At 46.6% G+C, this 18,778-nt stretch overlaps 1 protein-coding gene across 1 annotated transcript in view; it reads right to left on the bottom strand.

Annotated features, from left to right (window-relative positions):
* Positions 1 to 12,155: 12,155 nt before the first annotated feature.
* The window catches only part of NSG2 (neuronal vesicle trafficking associated 2), a 58,733-nt gene continuing 52,110 nt past the window's right edge, over positions 12,156 to 18,778 (bottom strand). The window contains exons 4-5 of the mRNA XM_025434736.3: positions 16,548 to 16,658; positions 12,156 to 13,972 (exon numbers count right to left, since the gene is read on the bottom strand). Coding sequence (XP_025290521.1) covers positions 13,781 to 13,972; positions 16,548 to 16,658 — 303 coding nt within the window. The 3' untranslated portion in view covers positions 12,156 to 13,780. The remainder of the gene's footprint in view (positions 13,973 to 16,547; positions 16,659 to 18,778) is intronic.

Consider the following 18,778-nt stretch of genomic DNA (forward strand, 5'->3'; position numbering starts at 1 on the left):
AGGAACAGCTGCAGAGGGAGAGTCCCTTAGTGAAGAACACTGGAACAAATTCCTTACAGAGCTCCCTTCTGACTTCATGCAACGGTCTCTCTGTCTATTTGGTCTATCTTTCTGGCTGGCTGGCTGGCTGGCTGTCCAACTTAGAATTGGAGTTCAGAAGGGGGATAGTTGTGTCCAGGTCAAGTTTTTATTTTTTATTTTTTTTTTATTTTTTAATTTTTATTTATTTATGATAGTCACAGAGAGAGAGAGAGAGAGAGAGGCAGAGACATAGGCAGAGGGAGAAGCAGGCTCCATGCACCGGGAGCCTGACGTGGGATTCGATCCCGGGTCTCCAGGATCGCGCCCTGGGCCAAAGGCAGGCGCCAAACTGCTGCGCCACCCAGGGATCCCCAGGTCAAGTTTTTTTAACTAAGTCATGAAGTCAGGTGTTTTCTGATAGTTTGATTTGGCCGAGAGTTTAAATAAGTGGCCTTGCCGTTTAAGCAAGGTGGCAGATATTTTCAAACCTGGAAGAGCATAAATGTGCCGCTTCAAGGTACCGAAGAAAATATATTTTAAAGTGTGTACTTAGCATACAATAAACAGTAAGCCGCATCTTTTGCAATCATTCAAATTTGTGATTTACATATCAACCTAAAAAGTTACAAGGGAACATCAAGTTTTTAAAATTATTATTGTCCTAGGGGGACTTGGAGTAAAATACTTTGAAACCCTCTGCCTTGGGATGTCACCCTTCATCCATCTGAGCTGTTTGCTCAAGGTGTTTCTTCCAAATAAATACAGCGCTCTTCTTAGAAGGAAATCTGGCAAATTGACTTCTCCCTATCTCATTGTAGTTGGAGAGAAAAAAATAACAAAACTGTCCCTTTGCTTTTGGAAAAAGAAATTCATTTGCAAAAGATTCAATCAGCCACAGCAAAGCTGCCTGACAGGCCAGATGAAAGACAGACCTATCACAGAGGCACAGACTCACAGGGCTCACCTCTGGGCTATACGTCTTTTCCAGGCCTCAGTTGAAAGAGGCTTTCTTCCCAGCACCGCAGGAAGGGGCTACAGGCTGAAGCCCAAGCCAAAAGCAGATACAGAGTCTCAAGCCCCTGGCCATCTTCCCTTGGAGAGCCCGCTCTTCCTTCCTCCTCCCCAGGTGACAGCCCCTGCACCTGCTAGGGAAGCTCAGAGGAGATGGGGCTGCCGGAGTTAGGGGAGCTGGCTTGAGCCCAGCCCCACCAGGTTGCTGAGGACAGAGCCAAAGAACAGCTAATTAAAAGCATCACTACTCATGCTGGAGAAAATGCAATAATGACTTTAAAAGATTTTCCTGTGTTTTCTTTCCAAGCGCAATTAGATGCCAACTACCTTTGCTGATTTCAAGCCCAAATTGCTGATGCTATTTTATCTAACTCATGATTGCCAAGGCATCAGAGAGCTAACGGCAGATATGTGAAAGAGAGGGTTCGTTTTCAGCTCATCTAGTCCAAATGAAGTTTCGCTATTTTTTTCCCCCGGCCAGCGGCGGGTTGGCTGCTGTGGGTGTGCCTGCCGGCACGATAACAGTTGCTGTCATCTGGGGGCTGTGTTCCCTGTCACGACACTGTGAAGCCCCTGGCACCGGAGGGCGTGGTGGAGGCCGGGTCCTCCCCTCCATGAGTTCCCAGCAGCTGCTCCAGGCGGCGTGGGCACTGCTTCAGTGGTTGTGGGGGATCGAAAAGAATGCGGGCATCACTGGGGAGCTGGACGTGGGGTGATACATTTTTAGGAGGGGTGGGGTATGCATTTTTAGGAGGCCCTGCCTCCCCAGTTCCTAGCAGAGGTCCGGCACGTGGTTCGGCGGACTGAATAGACTCACTCAAGCCTACATTTGTTTATTAGAACAGCCACCCAAGGAGGAGCTGTTGCACCCCGCTCAGAGAAAGGGCACAGCCTTGAGGTCTGTGTTAGTTGGCTAGGGCTGCTGTCCACAATTCCGCAGACAAAGTGGCTGGAAATAACAGGAGTGCGTCTCACAGCTCTGGAGCAGGAGTGTGGGGTCAAGGTGCTGGCGAGGCGGTCGCCTTGGGAGGGCCCGCGGGGAGGGTGCCCAGGCCTCTCCCCGGCTTCCGCTGGCTTGTAGGTGCTCCAAACCTGTGCCTTCGCGACGTGCTCGCCCTCTGCCTGTGCTTCTGTATCTAAATTCCCCCTTTTTAGAAGGACACTAGTCACACTGGAGTAGGGTCCCCTTTAATGACCTCATTTTAACTTGATTATCTCTGTACAGACCGGATTTCCCAAAAGGATCACATTCTGAGGGCCAGGGGCTGAGGTTTCAGCATATCATTTTGGTGGGGGACACACTTCAAGCCACAACATAGTCTAAGAGACCCGAGTGAGGTCATGACTCTGAGTTTCTAGCAGCGTGACCATAAGCTCTAGAGTCTTTATGAGGAGGCACAGACCATGTGTAGGTTTTTCTGCAATTTAACATGAGGGGCTCTTCTCCTTGAACTTCTACTTCCATAGTGTCTTGGAGTCCCCAAAACATTTGCACCATACTTTCTCAAATGACCTTCCCAGCAACCCCAAGAAGTAGGGATTAAACCCTCTCTCCATAGGTAAGGAAAGTGAGACTGCTGCTGTTCAAGGTCCCAAGGGCAGGAATCACTAGAGCGGGGATTCACACCCAAGCCCAGGACTGTCTGGATGCCACCGATTTGCTGACCGCTCCTTCATTTTCTCTTTTCAAGAGCTCACTGGTGTGAATTGTGTTGGTTTTTTTTTTTCTTTATTAGTTAGTTGGACAATTTGCAGAGAAGGGAATACATGCTAACATGGAGAGACACATTCTCCTAATTAAATGTGTTTGTTTAAAGCTGCCGGGGCGGGGGGGGGGGAGGGCGGGCGGGGATCCCAGCCCCTGACAAGGTCAGGGGATGCACTCCATCCTGCAGGAGAGCAGGACCAGGGGGCCTCCAAGCCAGATGGCAGAGGGCCATGAGGAGGATGGATGATGGCACGGGTGGGCACCAACGACACCCCACAAGGGTGCCAAGGCCCGCACCCATGAGCTGAAGCAGCAGTGCAGTTCAAACCCCACACTTTACCTCTCTGAGCCTCCATTTCTTCATCTATAAACTGAAATCCTAATGATAATAGCTACCGCATATTCTGTTAAGTGAATAAACAATTATAAAATAAGGAATACACTAGAAGGATAGATGAGATGCAGTGGGGACACAGAGGAGGGGCTCACACAGAAAACACCTGTCCCCAGTGGGCCCTGCAGAGTGAGCATGGAAGCGATGAAGAGCTGGAAGAAGTGAGATGGCCCAAAAGAGTGTGAGCCTCACTCTGGACATTCAGGTGGGCAACATCGCTCTTTTTTGTCCTCCAACCCAATTAAATCCCTATCCAAGCCCCCATTCTGCTAAGCCAACAGGAGAGGTAATGTCAGTCCTTTGAGGAATTTGGTTCTGGAATCTCAGGTATCTCTAGGGCCTCTTCCAGTCTGCTTCTGAGCCACCAGTGGGCGCCTAGAGTCTTCAGGAGCCCATCCATTCTCACCGACATGCTGTAGCCATTTCTCTCTGGGGCCTGCTGCTCCTTGGTGGGGGTCCTCCCTTGGCTGGGGTGAGCAGCACACCCAGCTCTCTCCTCTCCATGACCCACAGAACTGTCTGTTCTATCCCCTGCTCCCTTCAGCCCAGAGGATCCTTTCTGGAATAAGGTAAATCTTTCTCCGTGTTTCTTCAAGACACTTCATCTGTATGCAGGAATTATCTCCCCTCTGTGGTAGAGATTTTGGAAACAAAAGCAAGAAGGCCAGGAAGGCACTTTCTGCTTTACGCCAGGCTATATCTCTTTCTCACACAGTGAACACAAAGGCCATTATCTATTTCCATCAGGCATGGTGAGGAGGTTGGAGAAAGGGGACAAAATGAAACCTTAATCTCCAAAACATGATCCCAGCTCTTAGGGCATTTGAAGCTGTGGGTGGGAAAGGCCAGCTTGGTGGGACTGAGTATGGGTGGGAGGGGGGCTTGTCCATGGAAAACATGAGAGAGTAGGAGGAGACAGGGTTCACACTGCGATGGGATTCTGATGACAAGGCAAAGAGGCTGGATTTAATCCTGAGAGCCAGGAGAAGCCAATGAGACACCGTAGCCAGGAGAATGACAGGATCGATGTGAACCCTTGAGAAGGGCAGAGGGAGACTGGGAGGCTGTGCCAGGGAGAGGTAAGCAGGACCTGAATGCAGGTTGCATCAGAAGAAGGGGCATACCTGAGTCACACTTTGAAAGTGGAATGGGAAGAACTTAGCAGCTGACCAGATATTGGCTGATCTGGGTGTGGGGGCGTGGAATCTAAAATGACACGCAGGTTTTCAGCCTGGAAAACTTAGTAGTCGATGAAGTCATCACTCAATTTAAGAGACATGAAGAATGAATAATTTTGTAAAATATGATGAAGGTTTTAGGGGGGCATGTTGAGTTTGAGGTGCAGGCAAGGGTATTCAGTTAGAGATGGGCAACAGGAAGAGGCATACATGGGTGTGATTCTCAGGGGGAAGATCTGAACTGGAGTTGGACATTTAGGAGTTACTGACATGGAGACTTTTTTCATCCATTGATTTAACCATCCCCTCCCCCCCCCCCCAGGAGCTCACAGACAAGTAATCTGATGATAAAAATAGATTGTGTACCTCTGTGATACAGGCATGCACGGGATTTGGCGGCATTGCAGTGGAGGATCCAACCCATTTGGGGAGGGATAGGAAGACTTCACAGAACAAGTAGGTCTGAAATGCTTCCTGAAGCATAAACTAGAATGTGCCTGATGGGTGAGAGAGCTTGGAGGCTGAGGAGCTTTCTGGAGAGAGCTCACCTGAGGGATCATGGAGCTGGTATTAGGAGCCTAGCCCAGTGTAAGGCTCAGCCACTGTTGCAATTAATCCTAAACAAGGTATGGTGTGCAGGTGGAAAATTGATTTCATTTGTGTATTGGTCTGGGCAATTCTTTCTATCATAACAAATTAAACCTAGAACTTTATTAATATCACCATAAAACTTGTTTTTCATATGTAATAACCCAATGTAGGCAGGTGGCTCTCCTCCACATGGAGATACAGGAATCCAAGCCTTAAGACGTTGCAGAGTAGAGAAGAGTGCGAAGGAAGAGAGTAGAGAAGCCCTGTCACTTGCTTCAAAGTGCCAACTTAGGGGCACCTGGATGGCTCAGTGGTTGAGCGCCTGTCTTCGGCTCAGGATATGGTCCTGGAGTCCCAGGATCGAGTGCCACATTGGGCTGCCCCTCTGCCTAAGGTCTTTGCCTCTCTCTGTGTGTCTCTCATGAATAAACTAATAAAATCTCTTTTAAAAAGTGCCAACCTAGAAGTGACACACATCACTTCTACTTATATTTGAATGGTGAAAACTAGTATGTAATCAAGCTTGGATATGAAAAGGGCTGGGAAAGATGATCCCTGACCAGTCAATCCCCCCTCCTCCCCGCCCAGTGATAACTCCATGCTCTGGGAGGGGATCATGGGACGTTTTAGAAAGCCAGCAATCTCTGTCACTAACAACATCAAGTCAAGCAGTAGACGTAGTGTAGAACCACTGCAGGGAAAGATTCCTTAGCTGCAGCAGAGTCCCATGAGAAAGAGCAACACAAATGATTCACAGTCTGCCATGGGTGCAGACAGGAGCAGCTATGGTGGTGGCCATCCACCTAGCACCCAAGCACACTACTCCCATTTGTCTTTCAGTGCAGATACAGTGGATTCACATAGTGGTCCCACATAGAGCACAGAAGAGGTGGGAGTGCTGAGATTACAATAAAAGAATAAAAAGAATTGTTTTGGTTAAAGCTCTGTAGGGCTTTGGAGGCACAAGCAGTCCTGCAGTGGGCCCCTGATAATAGGGTGAAATTCAAAGTCAGAGAACACTGTCTCCCCTTACTTCACCAGAGCCTGAGGAAACAAAACCACATGGACTCTAGGGTGTGTGTGACACTGCCCATCAATGTCTCAGAACATCTGGGGCATCCATGGAGCTCAGCAGAGCAGCAGAACCCAGCAGGTTCACATCTGTCCTTAAGCACACAGGAGGCTCCACCTGGGCTGAGGAGGAAGGTCTTGAGAAGGACCTGAATCCTCCATGAGAAGATGGAGGCATGTGTTTATGACATTTAAGGTACTGTTGTTAATAAGATCCCATTATTCCTCTCAGTGGTGAGGCCTTGGGAAACTCAGCTTAAATATAACACAATGCATTGACCTCCAAAAGTGCTAACCTTCAGAAAACAAATAGCTCTACCTGTGAGTCTTTATAAATAAAGCACAAAAGAAAGTGATATACTCTAAAACACAAAGTTAATGATTCAAAAATTGTCTTTAGTGATGTCAGAAATTCCAAACCTCAAAAAAATGCATGTACCTGAAACACCTTTACCTGTATACTAGAGACAAATCAGTAAATATATGGTAGATAATGGAGTCATATTTCCCACTGTCGGAGATAGAGGTTACAAGCAACTAAAGAAGGGACACTAGCATGAACCCTTTGGTTTTGCGTTGGAAAGACAGGTATCAAAATAAATTCATGTTTGTTTTATTTTTATAGATGGACAGATGACAGATGATAGGTAGATGGTAGATAGACAAAAGGAGACAGAGAGAGAGAGATACACATGAGTTACTATACATTTATAGTTTCCTGACTCTGCCCACTGAGAGGGTCTGAAAGGAATGGCACCCCCATCCCCCCAGCAATACACATACCTAATACACAGACCTTGGCTTCTAAATATCATTCCTCAAGAGGGGAACCAGGGCTCCTTGGCAACATGGTTGATTCCAGGTCTAGGAAAGGGAATACAAGATGGGTGTGGAATATCCCATGGTGCCAGAAAACAAAGAAGTGCTCCCACCCCCAAAAGGACATGTGTAAAAGAACGCAGGAGCTAACCTGAAAGCACTCCCAATGACAAAAGCTGAAACAGTTAGAGAAACAAAATAATGACAGTATTGGATTCTAACAAGTACAAATAAATATACCTTTATAGTATATACTAATATATACTATATTAACATATAAATGATTGAATCAGCAAATAAATGAGGAGAAGGGACAACTCTTCTTTACAGAAGAATTCCAATTAATAAACATAGAAGAAATGGGGGAAATAGAAAATGACTATGAGAACACTACAGTAGTAATTGCTGCAGGCGAGATCTACTGATGAATGCTAAAATTAGTCTATGCAAATGTAAGGAGAAATGGGTATTTGTACATTCTCAAAGTACCTTCCCTAAATTTTTACTAATTAGTAAAATAGAAAAATAGTAATATCGCAATGGAGAAACCTGGCAAACAAATACCACCTAATGTGAAGATCAGGGTTAACATCACCAAGAACAAGATCAGTGTCATGCACCCTCTGATGTGATGCTCTGAGAACAGTAAATCACCCCGGTGCAATTCTTCCCCCAAATCCATATTCTCAGTGTAATCATGGGAAACGTTAGACAAACCCACACAGAGGGACAATCTACCAAACACCTGACCTACACTCTTCAGAAAGGTCAAAGTTGTGAAAGGCAGGGGTAAGACTGAGGAACTGTCACAAATCAAAGGAGACTATGGAGACATTGAATGCAATGTGGGGTCCTGGGACAGACCCTGAAACAGAAAAAGAATATTCATAAAAAACTGGTGAAATCTGAATAAAGTCTGTAGTATGGTATTGTTTTAAAAATACGTATAAAGAGTTTGATCAAAGTTGCCAAAATGAATGTTATCATTAAAAATGACACATTTGTGTGACTACATTTACAAATGAAAAATTGTTGGAAGACATGAGGAAAATGGGCACCTGTGGTCTGTGTTAGGGCACCTGGGGTGACAAGGTAAGGGATGTCAGGAATGAAGGGGCGGGGCCCAAGGGCTTCCTAAGGGCAGGTGGGAGGTAACCAATTTCTGTGTCATGGGCACTTCACACAGCACTGCCTCATTTTTTTTCCTATTTTCTGAAATATTATTTATTTATTTATTTATTTTTATTGGAGTTCAATTTGCCAACATATAGCATAACACCCAGTGCTCATCCCATCAAGTGCCCCCCTCAGTGCCCACCACCCAGTCACCCCCACCCCTTGCCCACCTCCCCTTCCACCACCCCTAGTTCATTTCCCAGAGTTAGGAGTCTTTATGTTCTGTCTCCCTTTCTGATATTTCCCACTCATTTTTCTCTCCTTTCCCCTTTATTCCCTTTCACTATTTTTTATATTCCCCAAATGAATGAGACCATATAATGTTTGTCCTTCTCCGACTGACTTACTTCACTCAGCATAATACCCTCCAGTTCCATCCATGTCGAAGCAAATGGTGGGTATTTGTCGTTTCTAATGGCTGAGGAATATTCCATTGTATACATAGAGCACATCTTCTTTATCCATCATCTGTCGATGGACACCGAGGGTCCTCCCACAGTTTGGCTATTGTGGACATTGCTGCTAGAAACATTGGGGTGCAGGTGTCCCGCACTGCCTCATTTTAAACCACATCAATCCTATGGGGGGGGGGTTAAATAAATAATTCCAATTGATAAATAAGGAAACTGAGCCTGAGGAAGCCATATTCAAGATATGGTAGCTATAATTTGTTGAATGCTGCCCACAGGTAAATCTTTAAATACTATTTCATTGAATTCTGACAAAATAAGGTAGGTACAATTATTGTCCCCATGTTAAAGATGGGGAGGCTGAAGCTGAGAGTGGGGAAAGGGAGTTAGCCAAGGCCACAGATCCAGGAGGGGCGGTTCCAGGAGAGTGTGCCCCCCAGGGACTCGGTCTCCCAGTCTGCCACATGCTCACCCACGCTCAGCACTGTGCTCACCTGGGGCCTTGGATTGATACAAAAATTACATCAATTCAGTCCACAGCCTCCAGACATCCTTTCCTTGGATGGAGACTGAGAGGCAGAGACAGAGAAAGACAAAGACAGAGAGAAGAGAGAGATGCAGAGTGTCCAGAGAGGGGATGGCCACCTTGGAGGGCAACTTTGACTAATGAACTCTGGGTCTGGGTTCTCAGAAGCAGATCACTTCTGACAAAAGGACAGAATCAGATGAACACCCTTCTGTGCCAGATTTGAGTCTGATCTATGGGGAATGACATTGATGTTGCCATGGAAACCAGTCTTGTTCCCTCTACTGTTCAGGAGTGCAGTTTTTTTCTCAAGAGATGGTGATGGGCACTTCTTGGGAAAATTACCCGGAACTTATTTCTCCTCCTCCTCCTCCTCCTCCTCCTTCTCCTCCTTCTCCTCCTCCTTCTCCTCCTCCTCCTCCTTCTTCTTCCACATGACTTCCCAGTCAGATTAGAACACAATGTAGGGTGAGGGGGGCAGGATAAATTGATCAACAGCAGCTCTGGCGGGTAGTCTTTTGATTTTCCAAGGAAAATGTACATCTCGCTAAATATCTCTGGACCTGCTTGCCTGCTGGGGTAACCCTGGGGCCAGCAGGGCATCTCCGAGGAGCAGCAATGGTGTCTCCAGGCCTCTCCCTCCCCACACCCCCTGGACCCAGAGCCCCAGGGGGACAGCAGCTGCATCCTGTGCGTGTTTGATCTTTGCACCCCGCACAGGCCCAGAGAGGACATCCCAGGAGCATGTGTGAGGAGCAGCCCTGGGTCCTCTCCCCTCCGCACCTCTGTGATGCTGTTCCGCTCACCTGGGAGTGCTATCTGCTCTGAGCTATCTTTTCTCCACCCCCGAATTCTCCCTTTCCAAACACAAGCTATTTTTAAAGGCCCAGCTCTAAGGCCCGGTCCTCCAAGGACCCGTCGCTGGCCCCCATACGCCATGCCTTCCATCTGTCTTATCTCCCTATCTACTGTGAGCCCCTCAAGAAAGCCGTTCCCAGTGTCTGCAAGTATGTTTTAAAAGGGTGGGAACCAAGGTGCTGTTTTACAATGATTTCCTGCCTTCCCCTGACTCTCCATCAGCCAGCAGTGCTCTGCAAAACCCTATCCTCCAAAACCAGAGCAGCTTTTCCCTGACCAAACCCTCTCTGGTTAAGCTCTTCTAGAACTAATCTTCCACTCCTTGGGTATTGTGGGAAGAGTTAGGTATCCTCTTCTTTTCTGCTGGGAGAGATTTGACTCTACCAAGAAGAGCACATGGCCCCAGGGGTGCCCCTGAAAACAGAGGTGTCCGTTGTCCATCACCTATTCCCTACCACTTCCTTCTTTCTGGTCGCACTCCCATAGCCTGTTCATTCCAGAGAAAAGATGACTTTGGTCTATTTTTTGAGGCAATGGAGTGGCAAATCCATTTATGACAGAATGTTTGAACATGTGTTCATTAAGCCTTTAGTGGACTTTGTGTAATTGAAAAAAATAGTGGGTGTTTACACGTTGGCCATATGGATCAGTCTGCCTCAACTAGTGAGCTGCCAGCCCAGATCCCTGCCCTGGCTTCACCGCGCCCTGAAGAGAGGCTGAATTCCTGGGCTCTGTGGGTATGGGTGGGATTGCCTAATGCCAGAGCTCAGCAGCATGGGTCTCCCCAAAGGACCGGAGCTATCTTCCTTCTCCTTCCCACCAGGCATACATGAATGGCCACAATCCTCAGGGCAGCAACAAACCTGGAGCCTCAGCCTCCAACTCTGTCCAAAGTCAATCCCAGTCTTTCCCTCAAACATTCTGTCATCTAAGTTTGAGAAGAACTGTGAACACAACCCATAAACTACCAAGCAAAATATAGGGATGAGCAGTTACTGCTGAATGGAACCATGGTTGGGACACTGATACCAAAACCTATGGGTTGGAATCATGGGTCGGCCACTGCCTAACCACGTGACCTTTGTACAGGCTGCTGCACTGCTCCATGCCTCTGTTCCTCCATTCCAAAGTGGGGGTGAGGATGACAGCATGACGGCAGTGACACTGATGATGATACTTATCTTATGGAGCTGATGGAGGATTATACATCACACTTAGTAATCGGCACATAGCAAGGGGCATTCACGTGTTTGCTATTCAATTTTGGGACAGGGCTCAAAATCACAACCCCAAGATCAAGAGTCGCATGCTCTTCCGACTTTCGCCAGCCAGGTACCCCACATGTTTGCTATTATTAACATTAACAATTGATACTGAGTTCTGGTGGGGAATAAGCTAGTTTGCTTTTATGACAATTGACTTGACTTTAGGGTGGAATGAACTATAACCTTGACAGGGTTGCCCAGGGTCTTAGAGAAGCAGACTGGGAGGCAAGGAGCCATACGTACCTGGGTTTGAACCCCAGCTCATCTGCTATGGCCCTAGGGCCCCTCTCCATCCCTCTGGGCCTCAGTCTCCTTACCTATAAAACGGAGTCAGTTAATACCCCCTGCCATGGCTATAATAAACCTTAAAGCTACTTACGAAGGGAATCCCACTGATCACTCATCACCTTCCTCCTCAAGCTTTTGGCTAACAGCCAATTGTATTATACCGGTGGCATCCTCACACTCTTCTTTGCCAACATCTGTGTCCACGTCCAACTCCATCTCCAGATGTCAGGATGGTGACTATGCATCATTCATCACTGAATGCTGTGTGCCCAGCACCTCCTGGCCCTCCATGGCTGCTCAGGAAATACTCATGGTATTAAGGACATTGCACTGTAAGATAAATGGCTAGGTGTATCTCTTAGTCCTTGATTTTTTTAAATTAATTTTATTTATTTATTTATTTATTTATTTATTTATTTATTTATTTATTTATTTATGAGATAAAGACTGCAAGAGAGAACACAAGTGGGAAGGAGAGGAGAAAAACAGGCTCCCCTCTGAGCAGGGAGCCTGACACAGGGCTCAATCCTAGGACCCCAGGATCATGACCTGAGCCGAAGGGAGACGCTCTACTGATTGAGCCACCCAGGCGCCCCCTTAGTCCTTGTTTCTGACCCTCCCCACACCCCCGACCGGGAGCCCCAGGGGGTGGGGCATCATTTCAGGCCCCACCTGCCTAAGGATGGAGGTCTCCCAACAGCCCAATTCCAGCCCTGGCCTAATGAGACCCTCTGTCCCCAGAGCCCACCCTATGCTCAGGAACCAATCCTGGCCCCCAGCATCTTCCCACCAAGCTCACTGAGCAAAAGATCAGGAAAGTTGCAAAGGAAGGTCAAGAATTTCAGACACATCTATCTTTATTTGTTTCCTGTCAGAAAAATTCAAGAATTACACCAAAAAATACTTCAGCCTCTGCTACCTACTGACAAAAATACACCACAAAATTATAAAGCGCTCAGCAGTTTTGCTAGGGACAATTTGTTATTCCGCTTCGGATGACAAATGAATTTACAGGTGACTCGAGGTGGTGGGGTGGGAGGAGGAAAGTCAGATGATAGCATTTGGCAGGATAGTTTGAGCTATGATAGTCTTATTACCCAGCTGTTGTGTATGATAATTTCGGCAACATAGCAAGCCAGGAGAAAATGTCCTTTAAACAGCCTGTCTCAGCTTTGTGGGGAAACGGTACTACATATCAAATAACCAACTTTCCCAGCCAGTTCTGGCCTGCAGGCCTGGAGCCACATCCCACAGAGTGGGCCTCCTGGGCACCTTTGCAGGAGAGCCGTGTGGGAGTACCTGGTGTGGTCCCAGGACAGCAGGAGCCCTGGTCAATGCCAGATGCTGCCCCCTAGTCAGGGGCTTCTAGAACTAGATTGGGGACTTTGGGTGCTTGGCTGACAGCTGTCAGTACAACAGGTGGGCAAAAGACCATCACGTTTTTCAGCTTCCTTTAGGAGTGATTTGGCATTGTTGCAGCTCCAATCTTAAAGTCTCCCTGGCTGTCACCTGAGGTTCCTGGTTATGGCCCTTATCACTCTTCCAATTGTTATTAGTACTTTAGGAAACAAACAAACAAGAATTTTAAAAAGTGGTGCCTGTGCTTATAGCTTGGCCACATGTGATATGCCTGTCCTGTGCCTTGCTTCGTCCTGCATCCTGTCCTCTCCTCTCTCCCTTCCTACTCCTGTTGTCTCTTAAATACAGGCAGTATCCAGGTGTAGATCTAGAAACTCAGGAGAAAGTCTGCCTGCTGCTCAGTGTTTGCTTGTACCTATACATCCCCAGGCAGCCACATGGGTCGGCCCAAGCCCCAGCTCAGATTCTCATATGAATAATTTGTGCTAACTTGGTAAAACACACCCGTGGTGGGTGCTCTTCACTTTGGGTTGTGTGTGTCCAGGCTTCACAATGCCAAAATCAGCCCTCCTCTCCAACTATGCTGGTTCTGACTTCTTGTCTTTCTCTCCTGCAGGGCAGAGGCCAACCACATAGCCCCAGCCTGCCTCACTCACATTTCCTGTACCTTCCAAACCCCCCAACTGAAGCTACAGCTTCTCATCTAAGAAGTCCAGAGTCTGTGCTCTCTACTGCCCGTCAACGTCTTCCAGGTGCAGCCAGTTTAATCCTTCTTTGTTCATTTTGTTTCTTTTCCATTTTTAAATTTTCCTAACAAGTAATAAGCAGTGGCTTTGAAAATATCTTACATGGGAACAATCAACACGAAACATGCCTTTGTACATAATCCTGACTTGGGGACGAATCAACAATACCAAAGGACAAAAAGAAATATCAATTCAGACAACTCCAGTGCACAATATTTTCGGTGAGTTCCCCACCCACCCACCCCGGCCCCACCCCCACCCCCATATCCCAGGAGTACAGTGGTGTCTTATAACTGGAGCTTGGCTTAGCCAACAGGGGGTCCCCCTGTGTGCCCCCCATTCTGGCTGGGGGTGGGCCTCTAATGGCCCTGGGTCTTGGGAGGCTTGGGCTCATGGATGACAGCAGCCGCCGACAGCCATGGCCCAATGGCCCGAGCAGTGCTCTGCTTGGCCACGCTGTAGTGGCTGATGACCGTGTAGAAGCGGCTTCTGGAGTTGGGGTCCTGGGATGAGTAGTAAGCATCCAGGGAGGCCGGGATACAACGCTTGTGCTGAGGAAGAGAAAGACATAGTCAGGGGAGCTCAACAGACTACTTCCAACCCAACCTGTACCACGGCCACCCCATCTGGGGGCCACAGCCACAAGAGGCTCTCAGCCAAAGGGCAGGTGATGTCACCTGGCCTGGGCCTGGTACTCAGCACTCTTTGCCCAACATCATCATTATCACCATATCAAAGCTGCCACCTACTCAAAATCAGAAAAAAACAATGCTAGACTGGTGGTTGCTAGAGGCTGGGGGATGGGGTGAGGGTGAAGGTTGTAAAAGTGGTTAAAAGGCACAAACTTCCAGTTATAAAATAAATAAGCCCTGTGGATGTAATAGACAATGATGACTCTAACTAATAACACTGTATTGTATATTTGAAAGTTGCTAAGAGAGTTGATCTTAAACATGCTTCTCATAAGAAAAAAGACTTTTGTAACTGTGTAGTGATGGATGTTACCTAGACTTTTTAAAAAAGATTTTATTTATTTGAGAGAGAGAAAGAGCAAGAAAGCGGGAGAGCATGAGCAGGGGTGGGGGCCATGGGGAGAAGCAGACTCCCCACTGAGCAGGGAGCTGGATGATGGGCTCAGTCTCAAGAACCTGGGATCATTACCTGAGCTGAAGGTTGACGTTTAACCAAGTGAGCCACCAAAGAGCCCCTGATGTTACCTAGACTTACATTCAAAAATATATGCAAATATTGAATCATCATGTTGATTCTTGAAACTAACCTAATGTTATTACATCAGTTATCCCTCCATTTACAAAAAGAAAGAGAAAGAAACCTGATGCTGATACCAATCCAAGGTCCTCTGTTCACTGACTGAGGCTATAGAGGCCACTACTAACAGCCCACCAGACCTCTCAATCCACTCATTCACCCATCTCCTGGTTGCTGCTCTGGGTCATTACTCCAGCCTATGGCTGTCTATTTTATTTCTTTGATTTTATATTTGTAACTCCTCTCTCTTTTATCAAAATCTTTCATGCCCAACATTGATTGAATTTCCTATTTGCATTATCCTACAATATATATCAAATGGTCACAAAATAACACTAATACTATGCCCAAAAGTTAGATTATTGAATAAACTTTAAGATATCTCTTCAACTTTCTGTATCCTTAGAATATATTCCACTGAGGGTGTACAGTCAATACACTGTACTCATTTGGAATATTTTCTTTTGTACGTTTATGCCCCCAAATTGATATAGAGCTAAGTTTCTTGTTAAACTTGTTTTTAATTTTCAGGAATGACTTCTTCTTCTTTATTTTTTAGATCTGTCAGACATTTACAGATACCAAGGATAAATGGATACATCTTGCTCCTCTTCCCTGTCCCCTCTACTCCCTTCCCTTCCACCCATTTTCCTAGTTTTTTCATTTATCCTTCTAGAATTCCTTTCTGAAAATATAAGCAAATATCTTTCCCCTCCCCTTTTCTCACACAAAGGCAGTGCCTTTTTTTCTTCATTACTATCCTGGGGGATATTCCAGATCCAGGTCTGGAGACCTCCCTCGCCTGTTTTCATGGTTGCACAGAAATCCCTTGTGTGAGCGCGGCATCATTCATTCAACTGTTCCCTCCTGAGACTTTTGCCTTTTTGAGAATCTCAGTTTTTAACTACTAGGAATGTAGTCTGAGAAAGTCACATTGTAGACTGAAGGACATGTGTTTCCAAGGCAGAACATTCCCCATTTGACTCCTTCACTTAGGAATGTAATGTGATGATATAGAAAACTCTCTTACCCTACACATTCTTACCCTATTTCCTCATATGTAAAATGGGAGCAAGAAAACCTATTTTTCAGAATGCATGTGCAGCTCAATTGAGATAATATTTATGAAAATATCTAGGAAAGGGTGTGACTTAGATGCTCAGTAATGCTCAGTAATGGCAATTTATAAATACTTGTATCACCTGTTTTTGCTGTAGAATATATTCTGTCTTTATTACAACTAATATTCATTGAGAGCCCATTGTCTAGTAGGTCCTCTGCTAACTTAAATTCTCTCCCTAAGGCCTCACAAAAATCCTGCAGGAAGGTATTACCAGTGCCCATTTTGCAGGTAAGAGAACTGAGGTTCAGAGGGATAAGGAGATGCCCCAAAGTCATGCAGCTGGTTGGGTTCTTCAAGGGAAGGAGATCCGAGCAGAGTTCAGTAGAAAAGGCCCAACAGAAGGACTCAGGACACCTCTAAAGCACACACTCCTACCACAGGAGCTGGGAATCAGACATCAAGCCAGGAAGAATGGTGCCAAAGCAGAGCCTTGTGAAGATGGACCCACCTATGTCAAGCAGAGGCAAGCTCTCCCTGACTCCTGACCTCCAGCCTGAAGCTGGACAACCTCCTGACTCCTGACTCTGGAGGGCACCATTTGGGAGGAGGAACTCTACTGCCTACTGGAAGGACACCAAGTCCTTTGTGAAAGTCCTTGCCTGACACATACTACATCTTAAATAGTCTGCAGGAGGTTGCCTGAATTTGGATTCCAGTGAAAAGAAGACACTGATAAACCCTTCAATTGAAGTTGGCCATCACCTGGGGCCACTCACCTGCCAGAAGCCCCTTACCTTATAGACAAATCCCTCTGGGCAGCTGTGGTCATAGGTGAAGGCTTTGTAAACCACCAGAAACACGATGCAGGCAAGGAAAGCGAGGGCCAGGCTGACAAGAATGGTGACCTGGAGGAAAACAGAGTTGAGAGTCATCCAGCCTCAGCCCTACCTGCCTTCAGCCTGGCACACAGGCAGGCTTGGAATTGTGGAGCTGGTAGGCAATGTGGTAGGTCAGAAAGAACAGGAGCAGCCTGGGGCCAGAAAAACTGGCTGTCTCACTCTGTCACTAACTTGGGGTATGACCTGGAGCAAAGCACCTGTACTCTTTAGGCCTCAGTTTCCCCCTTCTGCTACATACTTTCTGAAGCTCTCTCTTGGCCAATGTGTGATTTCCCCCCTCGTTTAGTTTTCCTGATTTTTTTTTCCTGATTTTGTTCACTTTTCCTGTTAAGTGTGTGTGTGCTCAGGTGCAAAGGCTGCGGGGGTGGGGTTGGGGTGGGGGGAAATCATTAATCTGTCACTGTAATCATCTGTCACTTCCAGAGTTTCTGCCTTCCATCACCACCTCCCTCCCTACACTACTGAATTCCAATCTCAGATGCAATTGCCTCTTTCACCTCCACTTGGACATGCAGTAGTTACCTTAGACACATTACCAAACCAATCCCCTGCTCCTCGCCATCCCACATCTGTTCCATCTACATTTTTTACCCACCTCCACCTTTACAGTCACTCAGGCCAAAAATCTTGGAGTCATCCTTGACTCTTTTTCTCATATTCTACACCCAATCTGCAGTGGATGCTATGGTTTCTGCCTTCAAATACATCCACAGCTCCCGGCCATCTTCAACCCAGCCGAGTCATCCCCACCTCTCACCTGCAGTCCCAAAGCAGCCTCTGACTAGCAGCCTTCTCAACCCCTACAATGTGGTCACATGCAGCAGCGACCCAGGAGGTTCTTTCAAAATCTAAGTCAGGGCATGTCTCTTCTCCCCTCAAAAGCACCTCATGGTCTTCAAATTGCTCACAGTGAAAGCCTGGCTCCTAACCATTATCTACAAGCAAGATTTAAAGAAAATAATACAACACTAAACAGACAAGATTTACCAGAAAGGAGTAAATGGCTAATTTCAGAGGCACCTCCAGGCTTGCACTGGCCCCTTCCCACTCCCCATGTAGAAAGTGGTAGTGTAGTCACCATGACATGGAGCACCTAGTGTAACAAGCAGGATTTTTTTCATGCTGTTTTTAAAAGCTGGTGGCTTTTTGAACAAGTTGGCCCAGAAATATGGGAGAATTACCTCTCATGGAGAGGTTTCTTCTGATTCAGAAGAAAAATAAAATCAACCTTGAGGATCCCCACCCTCTCCTTCCCATCCCAGGGCATGTTTATAAGACCAGAGGAGACAGAAGTCTATGTTGTTCTAAATGAATGGAGTTGTTTGTTGGCAGCATTATTTTTTAATTTTTATTTATTTATTCATGAGAGACAGAGAGAGAGAGAAGCAGAGACACAGGCAGAGGGAGAAGCAGGCTCCATGCGGGGAGCCCAATGTGGGACTCGATCCCAGGACCCTAGGATCACAACCTGAGCCAAAGGCAGGCACTCAACCACTGAACCACCCAGGCGTCCCTGACGGCAGCATTAAATATTGGGTGGGAGGCATTTGAAAAGGACAAGTGGAAGATGGAGATGGGAGGTGTCCCTCCAAACCGATGGGCAGACCCTGTCTGTGAGAAGTACCCTATGCATATATGTATGAAGTTCTAGGACAATGTGCTATTATGATATAAGAAACATATATATTTGGGTCTTGTTCACAATTCCTGGCACACAGCTCCTAAAAAGCTTATAATTTCCTAAATTATAGGAGCACTAGAAGCATCTTTTGTTCTAATATTTGGGTTTTATGCCCAGTCCCTGAAATAGCCCAGATCCAAAGAGATGAAAGGAGTGTCTTTTATTATTCATAAGGAGCCCCTTGCAACCACACCTGAATTTGTTAGCGACATGACTTTTGGAAAGCCTCTAAGGATGGGGGCCATTTGTAAGGGAGCCAGCCATATGATTAGGGGGTTGGAACTTTCGACCCCACCTCTTCACCCATGGGGAGAGGAGAGATTGAGTTCAATCACTAATGGCCAATGATTTCATCAATTATGGCAATGATTTCATCAATCATGTAATGAAGCCTATACAAAAACCTTAACTGAAGGGATTTACAGAGTTTCCAGGCTGGTGAACA

This window comes from Canis lupus, chromosome 4 (assembly GCF_003254725.2).
Source record: "Canis lupus dingo isolate Sandy chromosome 4, ASM325472v2, whole genome shotgun sequence".
In the NCBI taxonomy this organism is placed as follows: Eukaryota; Metazoa; Chordata; class Mammalia; order Carnivora; family Canidae; genus Canis; species Canis lupus.